General features: G+C 39.2%; 1 protein-coding gene and 1 long non-coding RNA gene across 10 annotated transcripts in view; one reads left to right on the forward strand and one right to left on the reverse strand.

Annotated features, from left to right (window-relative positions):
* Positions 1–14,225, forward strand: part of LOC118267897 (transient receptor potential cation channel subfamily A member 1) — a 186,039-nt gene that overhangs the window by 167,773 nt on the left and 4,041 nt on the right. For 3 of the 9 annotated variants that reach the window (XM_035582178.2, XM_035582199.2, XM_050703946.1), the window contains 6 exons: positions 5,502–5,671; positions 8,479–8,623; positions 9,146–9,253; positions 10,015–10,288; positions 12,949–13,154; positions 13,527–13,715. In XM_035582178.2, coding sequence (XP_035438071.2) covers positions 5,502–5,671; positions 8,479–8,623; positions 9,146–9,253; positions 10,015–10,288; positions 12,949–13,154; positions 13,527–13,715 — 1,092 coding nt within the window. Of the gene's footprint in view, positions 1–5,501; positions 5,672–8,478; positions 8,624–8,966; positions 9,084–9,145; positions 9,254–10,014; positions 10,289–12,948; positions 13,155–13,526; positions 13,734–14,225 lie in introns of all 9 variants that reach the window. The other 6 variants (XM_035582162.2, XM_035582194.2, XM_035582156.2 and 3 more) reach the window with 4 other exon arrangements.
* The window catches only part of LOC126912343 (uncharacterized), a 62,051-nt gene continuing 58,227 nt past the window's right edge, over positions 10,402–14,225 (reverse strand). The window contains exon 2 of the long non-coding RNA XR_007706977.1: positions 10,402–10,646. This is a non-coding gene — a long non-coding RNA (uncharacterized LOC126912343). The remainder of the gene's footprint in view (positions 10,647–14,225) is intronic.

The raw sequence follows: 14,225 nt of genomic DNA on the forward strand, positions 1-14,225 counted from the left end.
CGATGGTGTTGTCAAAATGTAAATCTAAGATGGCCGCTGCTCGAAATTGTTAACTTTTCATCATTCATTTCGTTTTCTAGGTTTTAAAGGGTGGTAAATCCGATGGTGTTGTCAAAATGTAAATCCAAAATGGCTGTTGCTTGAAATTTTCTACTTTTGGTAATTGATTTCGTTTTCCAGGTTTTAAAGGGTGGTAAATCCGATGGTGTTGTCAAAATGTAAATCCAAAATGGCTGTTGCTTGAAATTTTCTACTTTTGGTAATTGATTTCGTTTTCTAGGTTTTCAAGGGCGGCAAATCCGATGGTGTTGTCAAAATGTAAATCTAAGATGGCCGCTGCTCGAAATTGTTAACTTTTCATCATTCATTTCGTTTTCTAGGTTTTAAAGGGTGGTAAATCCGATGGTGTTGTCAAAATGTAAATCCAAAATGGATGTTGCTTGAAATTTTCTACTTTTGGTAATTGATTTCGTTCTCTAGGTTTTAAAGGGTGGTAAATCCGATGGTGTTGTCAAAATGTAAATCCAAAATGGCTGTTGCTTGAAATTTTCTACTTTTGGTAATTGATTTCGTTTTCTAGGTTTTCAAGGGCGGCAAATCCGATGGTGTTGTCAAAATGTAAATCCAAAATGGCTGTTGCTTGCAATTTTCTACTTTTGGTAATTGATTTCGTTTTCTAGGTTTTAAAGGGTGGTAAATCCGATGGTGTTGTCAAAATGTAAATCCATAATGGCTGGTGCTTGAAATTTTCTACTTTTGGTAATTGATTTCGTTTTCTAGGTTTTCAAGGGCGGCAAATCCGATGGTGTTGTCAAAATGTAAATCCAAAATGGCTGTTGCTTGAAATTTTCTACTTTTGGTAATTGATTTCGTTTTCTAGGTTTTCAAGGGTGGCAAATCCGATGGTGTTGTCAAAATGTTAATCCAAAATGGCTGTTGCTTGAAATTTTCTACTTTTGGTAATTGATTTCGTTCTCTAGGTTTTAAAGGGTGGTAAATCCGATGGTGTTGGCAAAATGTAAATCCAAAATGGCTGTTGCTTGAAATTTTCTACTTTTGGCAATTTATTTCGTTTTCTAGGTTTTCTCTCTCTCTGGTCGGTCCTTCATGTCTGAAGATCGTGGTCATGGTGGGTGATTCTGGCGCGCACGAATTGTCTCCATCGGCTTCTGTCTGATGCTATGCTAACGACGCCATAAAACTTTGTTGCTTTCGTGGTCTTGAGCTGGTCAGACCATCTTGTCGGCGAGCGGCCTCTGGATCTTTTGCCCTCCGTGTTTCCAACAATGACCAATTTCTCGAGGCTGTCGTCTTCGCGTCTCATTATGTGGCCAAAGTAGCTCAGCACACGCTGATAGCACGTTGCTGAGAGACGCTCCTTGATTTTAAGCTGTGAAAGGATTGACACATTTGTGCGTTTGGCAGTCCACGGAATTCTCAGCATCCGCCTCCAGCACCACATTTCGAATGCGTCAATCCTTTGCCTCTCTCTTGCTTTGATGGTCCATGTTTCCACGCCGTACAGGAATATTGGGAAAATCAATGCTCTCACCAGGCGCATTTTGGTTGTGTTGGTGATGCCCCTATTCTTCCACAGCCCATTAAGGCGGGTCATAGCGTCCTTGGCCATAGCTATACGTCTCCTTATTTCCGGCTCGCAACTGCCATCGTTACATATTTGGGAGCCTAAGTAGATGTAATTTTGGACGACGTCTACACCAATGTCATCAATATCAGCTAACTTCTGAGCACGGTCTACTATCATAAGTTTAGTTTTGCTCCTATTGATGGCTAGACCTAGATTCAAGCTCTCCGCCTCCAGTTTCTGCAGAAGTAGTCGCATATCCTCCATGGATGTTGTTAAAAGGACAGTGTCGTCGGCATACCTAAGGTTACATATGCGCTTCCCTCCTATCGGAAAACCTCCCTCCCAGTTCTCGACTGTTTTGCGGATTATGTACTCTCCATAGATATTAAACAGAACTGGAGTATGCAACCTTGTCGAACTCCCTTCTTTGTGACGAATACATCAGACCAGTCGGTATCGATTCTTACGAAGGAGCGGTTGTTCACGTAGAGGTTACGAATAAGGCGAACGAGATGTTCGGGCACTCCCATCTCTCTAGGTTTTAAAGGGTGGTAAATCCGATGGAGTTGTCAAAATGTAAATCCATAATAGCTGGTGCTTGAAATTTTTTACTTTTGGTCATGGGATTCGATTTCTAGGTTTTAAAGGGTGGTAAATCCGATGGTGTCGTCACAATGTAAATCCAAAATGGCTGTTGCTTGCAATTTTCTACTTTTGGTAATTGATTTCGTTTTCCAGGTTTTAAAGGGTGGTAAATCCGATGGTGCTGTCAAAATGTAAATCCATAATGGCTGGTGCTTGAAATTTTCTACTTTTGGTCATTGATTTCGTTTTCTAGATTTTCAAAGGCGGCCCATCCGATGGTGTTGTCAAAATGTAAATCTAAGATGGCCGCTGGTCGAAATTGTTAACTTTTCATTATTCATTTCGTTTTCTAGGTTTTAAAGGGTGGTAAATCCGATGGAGTTGTCAAAATGTAAATCCATTATGGCTGGTGCTTGAAATTTTTTACTTTTGGTCATGGGATTCGATTTCTAGGTTTGCAAGGGTGGCAAATCCGATGGTGTTGTCAAAATGTAAATCCAAAATGGCTGTTTCTTGAAATTTTCTACTTTTGGTAATTAATTTCGTTTTCTAGGTTTTAAAGGGTGGTAAATCCGATGGAGTTGTCAAAATGTAAATCCATAATGGCTGGTGCTTGAAATTTTCTACTTTTGGTCATTGATTTCGTTTTCTAGATTTTCAAAGGCGGCCCATCCGATGGTGTTGTCAAAATGTAAATCTAAGATGGCCGCTGCTCGAAATTGTTAACTTTTCATTATTTATTTCGTTTTCTAGGTTTTCAAGGGCGGCAAATCCGAAGGTGTTGTCAAAATGTAAATCCAAGATGGCTGCTGCTCGAAATGTTTAACTTTTCATCATGACTGTCGTTTTTGTGGTTTTCGAAGGTAGCGTAACCGATGGTGCTGTCAAATATAAATCCGAAATGGTTGCTGCTTGAAATTTCGAACTTTTCGTTATTGGTTTCGTTTTCTAGGTTTTCAAGGGCGGCAAATCCGATGATGCTGTCAAAATATCCTAGGTGCCGCTTCTCGAAATTCAGAATTTTTCGTCACGGGTGTCGTTTTTGTGGTTTTCGAAGATGGTTTAACCGATAGTGTTGTCTAAATATAAATCCACGATGGCCACTGCTCGAAATCTTCAACTTTTGGTCATGGATGTCGTTTTCGTGGTTTTTGAAGGTTATATAACTGATGGTGTTGTAAAAATGTATATCCATAATGGCTGCTGCTCGAAATTTTCAACTTTTTGTCATGGGGGTCGTTTTCTAGGTTTTCAAGGGCGGTAAATCCGATGGTGCTGTCAAAAAATAAATCCTAGTTGGCCGCTGCATGAAATGTTAAACTTTTCGTCATGGTTGTGGTTTTTGTAGATTTTGAAGGTGGTCTTACCGACGGTGCTGTCAAATGTAAATCCACAATGGCCACTGCTTGAAATTATCAACTTAAAACATTGTTTTTCAGTAAGCGAATTATGTACGTAATTCTTATGAGAAATTAAGATATTGTAAACCTAGTTATAGGTTTCGTTTTCTAGATTTTGTAGTGTGGTAAATCCGATGGTGCTGTCAAAATATAAATCCAAGATGGCCGCTGCTTGAAATGTTCATCTTTTCGTCATGGATTTCGATTTGTTGATAAAATCGATGGTAAAATTGATGGTGTTGTACAAACGTAAATACAAAATGGGCAAACAAGCAGACGGATCACCGGGTAAGCGATCACCGCCGCTCATAAATAAGGATTCGTTTTCTAGAATTTCAAGGACGTTAAATGCGATGGTACTGTCAAAATGTAAATCCAAGTTGGCCGCTGCTCGAAATTTTCAACTTTTGGTCATGGCAGTCGTTTTCGAGGTATCCAAGAGTAGTAAAACCGTTGGTACTACGAACATGTAAAAAAAAAATGAACGGTACACGAAATTGTCTTTTTATGGTTGTTATTTATGTAGTTTTCGGGGTGATAAAACCGATGGTGATGTCAAAATGTAAATCCCAAATGGCCGCTAGTCAACATTTTTTAATTTTTATCATGGGTGTTATTTTTGTGCTTTTCAAAGGTGGTAATACATATGGTGCTGTCAAAATGTGCGGAATGCTTCGCCTATAAAAGAAGTGAGATCTAAATAAGTACCAAGTTCCATACACAGACCTCAGTTAAAAATGATATAACAAGTTGGCAAGTTTTCACACACTTTGTTATAAACCTACTAAACGCAATGAGTCAAGTATATAATTTTCTATTAAAACTTGCCAAGTTATATCATTTTTAACTGAGGTCTGTGTATGGAACTTGGTACTTATTTAGATCTCACTTCTTTTATAGGCGAAGCATTCCAATATTATCGAACTTGGCAGCCTTTCACATTTATGTTTTGGGTGGGATTTCATTTATTTTTGTAAGGTTTATTCTTATTTTACTTCACTTTGACTAAATACAAACCTTCGTAACGAATTTTAGGTCGGTACGACCATTGGAAGATATAGATATTTTTTTTGTTTTAGTTCCTTAGGGATATAAATTTACACCTTCATTATTTTTAAAACCGACTCACACTTGGCCATTTTCAGATTTTTTCCTTTACCTTGACCTAAAGACCTACCTCCATGCCAAATTTCAAGTCAATACGACCATTGGAAGTGGTCTAGGTTTTTGATGAGTGAGTGAGTGAGTCAGTCAGTGAGTGTATAGTAAAATTAGCGATTTTCTGACGTCAATATCTCAAGACCTACAATAGGTACATTAATGAAATTTTGTATTTTAGATAAGTAAGTAGATCTCGACAGATACTAGAAATTTCATATGCGTAGATAAAATAGATTTTGAGTTATAGGTGGGTCGAACTTGGCCCGAAATGGTTCGTGTAATATAACCCACGGCCGGTGTGTCGGTTTTTTTGCTCGAACTTGGCGGACACACTGCCGTGTGTCTAGATATCCATGATGGCCATGATCCACGATAGTATAAGTAACATAGGTATTAATCAAATTATTGTAAAAGAGGACGTTGTGGAGCACAAATTAGGTTTTTATCCCAGAATTCCCGCGGATTCGATATTTACGCGGGAAAATGTTACAGCGCGTACGAAGTTACGGGCACACCTAGTATTATAATAAAAAGTTACATTTTAAAATATCTCTACTAATCTATCTAATGTTACATCTACATAATCTTACCCAAAATTGCTGTATCATCGGTGTGTTATCTTTTCACCATTCCATAAACGCTATCTTTACATTATGATCTAAATTATGATTCACTTAACTTGTAATATCCGTCGTTTTCACAGTTCTTGACTCAATGCAAACTTTGTACTATTATGTTTTACTTAAATTACTATAAACTTTTTTCAGAACACCCCATTGCATCTTGCTACTATGGAAAACAAGCCCAACTCCATTGCTCTTCTTCTGTCCATGGGATGCCGTCTCAGCTACAACAACTTGGACATGAGTGCCATCGACTACGCTATCTACTACAAGTTTCCAGAGGCAGCTCTCGCTATGGTTACCCACGAGCAACGGTAAGCTATGTTTTATTGAAATTTACTTTCTGCTCAGTGCATGAGCAGTTTCGATATACTAAAGGTGAGTGATGTACTCGTCATTGATGCTAAAGTCGAATCTTTTCCATTCCATTTTTATGACGGGGTAAACATTCAAAGAGTGCTTATCTTTTTGAGGGAAACCTGGGACTTTTACCGCACTAAAACTACCCTGGTGGCCACCCTCAAAGTCAAAGTCATTGGTAAAATATGTTCAGCAATCCGCACCTACCGGGCCTTCTAGTAGACCTGTCCCTACGGTGCTATTGAAGGCCTGGCTGACACCTGGCCCAAGAGAAATTTCACCAGTTCGCGAATTGAGACCACCAAAGCACCCAGAGCTAGAACCCGCACTCAATCAGGAACACCATCCAGACCAGGTGCCATCCGGTTATTACGAAAGTTTATTCGGCGTACGGCTTGGTCCAGCTTCCTTTCAGTTACCCCCAAGTCAGAGGATCCATCTGATGGTAACATCAGTGAGGGATTGTCGCTTACTACTGGAAAGAGGGTATTTATCACTCTTTTCAGCAAATCTGGATTCATAAGGGGAAGTACCTACGGGCTGAGTTTAACCATCACCAGTCACATAGTCTTCTCTAAGGGTCCTTATCTAGCCCTTCGAGGAGTTCTCAAGAGGACCGAGACCTGGCATCTAAAATGGTCGGAGAGTGTGACCAGACCACCTTCTTAGCAATTCTCCAGTGTAAATCCGATGTTGCTGTCAAATACAAATCCAAGATGGCTGCTGCTCGAAATCAACTTTTCGTAATAGGAGTCATTTTCCAAAATGACAGGTACTTGAAACTTTTGGCTTATTTTTTTGTATTTTTTTTTTTTGAGGTGGAAAATTATCCAATGACTTCTCCCGCCTTGGGCGAGGCAGGGGGGTGTGTCAGACTCTTACTGACTAAAAACCACCCCGTTCCTACTCTTGCTTTTCGAACTGGAGCCTCGGTAAACCCGCTAGGTAGTCCGCAGCTCCGGATCAGGCATCAGCCCTACTGGGCCCCATCTGCGGTGATCTGATGGCTCTTTGAGGCGCGCGCGAAACGCGACGCGCCACACACACGACCGTGTCCACCGTGTCCTCCGGGCGGTCTTCACAGTGATGACATCCGGGCATTTCCTCCCGCCCGATCAGAAACAGGAACCTTTTTTTTTGATGACGGGGGGAAACCTTCAAAAGGCGCCTAGCTTTTTGGGAATAAAAGACTAGGGAGTGTGGGATTTTTACCTCACTAAAACCACCCCGGTGGCCACCTTCAACACCTGTAAGGGGCACCGGGTCCTCTTAATAGACCTGCTCCGGAGCCCCATGGTGCAACGCCTGTTACGGCACATCCCTAGGGAGACGTGTGTCTCCCATTAGCCTCGCTGTGCAAGTTGCACGGCAGCACGTGACCACTGTGCTACCATCTTCCCTGAGGTCGTTGGATGGGCAGCTAGAGTCCCCACTCTACACCGAAACTCCCGTGTCCGGTAAGCACCTGCGTCAGGCGGCAGGACGCCATGGCGCCTCTCTAGCCACTCCTCAAAGAGGGGACTTACCGCTGCAATGACAGCGAGGCCAGCCCTCGGTTGCGACAGTCGTTGCTGCCATTCCGCTATGAGATCGCGCTGGAGCTCGTCCCGCCACACACTAACTTTTGGCTATGGGTTTCGTTTTTGTTTTCGAGGGCGGTAAATCCGATGGTGCTGTCAAAATGTAAATCCAATATGGCCGCTGCTCGAAATGTTCAACGTTCCGTAATGGCTGTCGTTTTTTGTAGTTTTCGAGGGCGGTAAATCCGATGGTGCTGTCAAAATGTAAATCCAAGATGCCCGCTGCTCGAAATGTTCAACGTTCCGTAATGGTTGTCGTTTTTTGTAGTTTTCGAAGGTGGTACAACTGATGGTGCTGTTCAAATGTAAATCCGCGGCAAATTAAACGCGGTTCAAATTAAACATTTCGAGCAGCGGCCATCTTGGCCGCTGCTCGAAATGTTTAATGTTTCGTAATGACAGTCGTTTTTTGTAGTTTTCGAAGGTAAAACAACCGATGGTGTTGTCAAAATGTAAATACAAACCACCACCAAAGTAAATCTCTTATTTATTAGTAAATCTCCATTGTTCTGGAAGTTCAATATAGGGATGCTCATGACAGGCCCACCAGGGACTACCCCTGCCACCGAGTGCAAGTGCCGATAGACCCCCGATTCAAAAGTTGAAGGTCGTTTGAGGCCTAAAATCCTGTGCTACGTATCCCCTGAGGCTATCTTGAGAGTACTCGCCTAGTCGCCCTCTACAATGACCATTAAAATCATCCAGAATTAAAACCTAACGAGGTGAGTATTCCGTCCGAACAGAATTAGTTACCCCATCCAGATGTCTCTCAAAATCAAGGAGAACAATGTTTGGTCTGCCCCCTGTCCAACAAGGAGCAGTGATGTCCACTACTTCCACCAGCCCAATAAATGGCGACAGAGTCTATGGTATCACAAAACCAGTGGGGATTTTTAGGGCTGGAGATGTGACGTGTGCACTGTGCATAGCCTCTACGGAGCTTGGATCCAAAGCTCTGGTGTGATTCTATTTTCACCTGGCGTCTTGTATGTAGTTCTTATGAGCATGTTCACAGCAATTCTAGATCTCAACCTATCTTGAGCATCACGGTTCACCTTGCACCCACCACTACAATTTTAATCACAGTTCGACACCAGGTTTTATGGAGACAACGGCTGCACATCTTTTTCCTCTAAAAATTCACAAAGGAAAATATTAAGCATCGTATCTTACTGTTACAGAGCTAAAGAGGTGATGGCACTACGGTCTGACCGTCATCCCTGCGTGACTCTCGCCCTCATCGCGTATATGCCTCGAGTCTTCGAAGCCGTGCAGGACAAATGCATCACCAAAGCCAACTGCAAGAAAGACTCCAAAAGCTTTTACGTATGTTTAAAACATCTTGAAAATAGTGTGATTGGGATATTTAAAGAAAATTATTGTCAGGAGGAATTTTTAACTTGACTCCAAAATATACCTAGTAATATTTATTTTTCCAGAAATAATTTGTTGATCAGGATGGTATAAAATCTTGCACATATCTAATAATGAATTTCAAAAATTCAGATACATCCATGCTTATTACTTTCTCAATTCTGAGTAGGTTTAATTGACTAAAATATTTATAATCACTACATAGAAGTAAGACATTAATATTTAACTATCTAGTGTAGAATATTATGTTCTAGTGTTCTGATATTTCATCAACTTAATATATTTGAATATTTAGATAAAGTATAGCTTCGATGCCCTGTGTCCACAACTTAAAATGGAAGATGGCAATAACGTTCGTCGGAAATCGGAGAACGTGCCAAAATCCCAGAACATACCTTTACCTGCCCTAAATGTGAGTTTCAACTTGTAATTTATACCTATTATACAATTTTTCTTTCATTTGCTGCATCGCAGATTAAGTATTCTTTCAAATTCTACCAACGGTCGAAGCTTGAAGTCGACGCATTAAGACTGGCCCTTAATGACCCCAAGTATCGGCCAGAACCGTTGTGTGTTATCAACGTGAGTCAAAACTCTTAGCGGAGTGGTGCCTAGCTTATACTCACAATTTACATGCCGGAAATTTTGGTGCTAACAATGTTCTCTTGAAAAACTAAACAGAAAAAGTAACATTAGAAGAACAACTATAATATTAACGATTGATTTTTCCAGAGACACAATTACAAGAACACTTTTCTTAACTCTATTTTGAACCAGCACACAAAACAAAGCATCAGATTCCTGGCATTTGTCCAATACACAGCAACACACGACGCTTTCACTAACCTACACTATTTGTTTGGGTGGAGGATTTCAATACTAATTAACTGTTTTGGTTTTGCTTTGTTAAAGGTTTTGGTTTTGTAAATAGATCTAAAACTCACCGCAAAAAATTAAGCACAATTTGTGAAAATACTGTGATGAAAATTCGATGATTTATATCTTTATAATAACTATCGTGAGACATATTAAATTATTGAAAATCACGGTTTACACACGTAACACACGTAATGGAGAAAAGCTCTTCTAGTTTGGGAGTCACAGAGGGACTCTTCACTATAAGCAACGTGCGCAGACGCGGCGATGTCGCGCAGCCCACTGTAACCCATTAGAGCTTTTCTCCATGAATATACGTGAGTAAACTGCAATTTTTAGTTTATTCGATGGTAGATTAGAATTCATCATTGCCTTTATTAAAATTTCTTCTCTAACGTTAATCATCGATTTATCATCATACATCGTACTCAATTCGTCAAACTAATCTGGTGGTTAATCAATTACAGGCTATGGTTGCCCACGGACGGGTAGAACTGTTGGCCCATCCATTGAGCCAGAAATATCTGCAAATGAAATGGCACAGCTACGGCAAATACTTTCACTTGGCCAACCTACTGTTCTACTGCATCTTCTTGATATTTGTGACCGTCTATACGTATTTACTGATGGGAAGCTCCGAAAATTATGCACAGACGAAGAAAGCTGCTAAATGTAACCTATCTGACCCCATGAATTTTGACCGTGAGAACAAAACCGAAAAAAATAATGTTTTTAATTCTGGTAAGATACACTTCATAATATTTATTATTGTAACATGTTACATGGACCTTTATGATAAGGTCAAATATTTTCGTTTTTTAGACATAGATGTAAATCAAATATATGATAAATGATAAATGATAAATGATATTTATTTTGCAAATAGGTTATAAAATAACACTTTTACACGTCAATCTCTTAAATAACTAGACGAGGCCGGCATTTCCTATCCGACTACTCTGAGAAGAAATGCCGAAACAAACTCAGAGGTCATAGTCTCTTTTAAAGTCCAGACAAATCAATTAAAGATGTCGGAGAACCGTGCAAGTTGATTCTGTAGTGGTCTTTTGAGGAAAGAACCACAGCAGTTTGAGCGGACCTGTTCAGATGGCAGCACGCATGTGTCAGTTTACAATCAGCTCAGCTGACGGCTGTTGCTGAATGATCCGACGAACAACACCAACCAAAAGAACATTTGGGTAGGCCACACAAATGCTCAAACTGTCAGAATATAATTTACTAAAAATAAAATGACAAGCAAAAGTCTCACACGGTCCTCAAACTAACAATTTTAAAAGGAAATATAAAAATATAAAAGGAAAAAAAATATATAAAACAATGTCAAATTAAGTTAATGTCAAATTGTATAAAAAATGTAACTATATGTTACAAACATGTCAGCAAGACCTGTGTGGACATTATAGCAGTTCATTCCCAAGCCTGACTATCCTCCAAGTAGTCTTTTATTTTATAAAAAGCTTTACTACAAAGTTTTTCTTTAATAACATTTTTAAATTTACCTAGGTTTAAACTTTGAATATGGCTGGGAACTTTATTGTAAAAGCGTATACATTGACATCTAAACGAACCGCTTATTTTCTTAAGTCTAGTAGTAGGAACAACATATTTATTTTTATTTCTAGTGTTGATATTGTGTATATCACTGTACTTTTTAAATAACTTTATGTTTTTATGAGCATACACTATATTTTCATAGATATATTGAGAGGCAACAGTCATTATATATTTCTTTAAATAGTTCCCTGAGAGAATGCCTCGGACTAAGATTATAAATTGATCGAATGGCTCGCTTCTGCAGCACAAAGACAGACTGAATGTCAGCAGCATTCCCCCACAGGAGAATACCATATGACATGATACTATGGAAATAACTAAAGTATACTAGACGCGCTGTATTTACATCAGTTAAATTTCTAATTTTTTTAACGGCATATGCTGCTGAGCTGAGCCTTTTCGACAACTTATCTATATGTGGGGCCCACTGTAGCTTAGCGTCTAGGGTTATACCTAAAAACATAGCTGAATCTACAGGGTCCAACTCCCCGCCCTTGATTAGCACGCTGGTTTTGACATGCCTAACATTTGGTGTTGTGAATTTAATGCATTTAGTTTTTGTTTCATTAAGTAGCAAGTTATTGGCACTAAACCAGCGTACTATTTTTGAGAGAGCACTATTTACATGATCACTGACTAATTGTCCACGTTTGAGTTTAAATAATAAAGAGGTATCATCAGCAAACAGTACTATCCCATGGTTATCCTTTACAAGGTAAGGTAAGTCATTAATATAAATAAGAAATAAAAACGGACCGAGAATTGACCCCTGCGGAACACCCATCCTAACAACAGACCCGGCAGAAATTTTCCCGTTAATCTCAACTCTCTGAATTCTATTACTCAAGTAAGAGATAAGTAGGTCCAGAGAGTTGCCCCGCACTCCATAATGGGATAACTTCCTGATCAGTGTTTCATGAAGGACACAATCGAACGCCTTGGATAAGTCACAAAAAACACCCAATGCGTCCCCTGAGTCCTCCCACGCGTCATATACTTGATTAAGAAGTTCAACACCGGCATCAGTTGTTGAACGACCCCTTGTAAATCCAAACTGGTTACCATGCAATAATTTATTTCTATTAAAAAATCTTTGCATCTGATTTAGAATAATTTTTTCAAAAATTTTACTGAATGTAGGTAGTACTGAAATAGGTCTAAAGTTAGTGGGGTCAGAAGTACTACCCGATTTAAATAACGGAGTTATTTTACTATTCTTCATGAGATCAGGAAACACACCACGATCAATACAGTTATTAAAAATTAAAGCTAATACAGGTGCCACAATAGTTATTACAGAGCTGGTAATGTACACAGAATTACCCCACAGGTCAGCAGTCTTTTTCTTATTCAAAGTATGGAACGTTTTAATTATATCTGTATAATCTATGTGTTCAAAATTGAAACTTGAATGGCAAGCTACAACATTTTCTTTTAATAAAGATTCTGCGACAGTGGGTGATGAATTCAAGGACCTGGTAGTGGAAACAGGAATGTCCGAAAAGAAGTTTTCAAATGCGGCTGCAACTTCAGCATCTGATTTAATTACATATAATTATTAATAAATATGTTTTTATCGAAAATAGTCGTATCAGCTATCCAAAAAAGACACCCATTTTCATTAATACCTTAAGACTTCTGTGTATCTCGAAGAGATCAATAGGCAGCGGGATTCATACAACCAGAAAAAATAAGAATGAAATAAAACTAGGCACCAGATTAAACCTAATCACCAAACTTACAATTAAATCAAAGAAATCCTTTTAAGACAAGATGTAATTGATATTGAGTATCTTGATTTTGACAATAAAACTTTTGAATTTCAGATTTCGAGTCGAAAGTGGCAATGTATACAAGTACAGTGGCTATATTGGCGTATAATGCCATATGTTTGATTCGGGAGGCTTATAATGTCAAACAACAGAAATGGCATTATCTGGTGGACCCATCCAACTTGGTATCCTGGCTCTTGTACATTAGCTCGACTCTGATGGTTATCCCGACAATATGCAATTATTTTGAGGAAATTCAGGTTAGTCCCTTTTGATCACCTATGGTGCTCACGGAACAGATCAATGCAACTTTGCATAAACGAGTATATTGCTTGACCAAGCAAAGGATGGGAACCCAGTTTGATAGGATAAAGTGGCAAATAAGCAGACTGATCAGATGATGGTAAGCAATCAGCGCTACTTAACACCAGAATAATTAAATGTGCGTCCTGCCTGTTGGTGGTTAAGGATTTGGGGTGGAGTTGAGTCGCCTCACTTACACGATGAAACACAATGCAAGAGTGGTTTCCGTATTCATAATTATTATTATTGTAATTAAAAATTTGAACTTAATTTATAATGAAATTGTAATCGACAAAATATTAATATTATGATGTTTGTATGCGTTTCAGTTCTCGGCTGCGTCAATAACTGTATTTTTGTCATGGTTTGAGCTGCTTCTGTTACTCCAACGTTTCGACCAAGTTGGAATCTACGTTGTGATGTTCCTCGAAATACTTCAGACCCTGATTAAAGTTTTGATGGTGTTTTCAATCCTGATCATCGCATTTGGAATGGCGTTTTATATTCTCCTGTCTAAAGTGGGTCCTGACGAGACGGTATTTATGTATATTGCTATTTTTGTAGTTTGTTGGTAAGATTAAAGTTATAAACAATAATGAACCAAAGTTACCACTGCTAACGCTGTTGCACTATAAATAGTTAATAATAGTGTTAGCAACTGACCCCAAGCTATCAACGAAAGGTAAGTGAAAACTGTGGTAACTTGCACTTTGAGAGGTAAATAGCACAGCGCTATTCAGTCCACCTATCGTGCACAAGGTTGTGGTTTCAATTACCTACCGTACTCATCCATGTTTGTATAGCACACACCTGTGCGGAGTCTAAATGTTTGTGTATGTGATTTCTAATGTGGAGGCGTCTTTATCCAAATGTTTACTGTGAGTCTTTGATTGTGTATCGTTTGTTCAAAATTTTACTAAAACTAACACCATTACTTCCCTCGCTAGCGTTCATGACGTCATGAAAATACCTCACTTGTAATTGGCACTATTCACGATTTGCGATTTTACTCCAAAAATACGTAAAAC

The sequence above is a fragment of the Spodoptera frugiperda genome, chromosome 25 (genome assembly GCF_023101765.2).
Source record: "Spodoptera frugiperda isolate SF20-4 chromosome 25, AGI-APGP_CSIRO_Sfru_2.0, whole genome shotgun sequence".
Taxonomy (NCBI): domain Eukaryota; kingdom Metazoa; phylum Arthropoda; class Insecta; order Lepidoptera; family Noctuidae; genus Spodoptera; species Spodoptera frugiperda.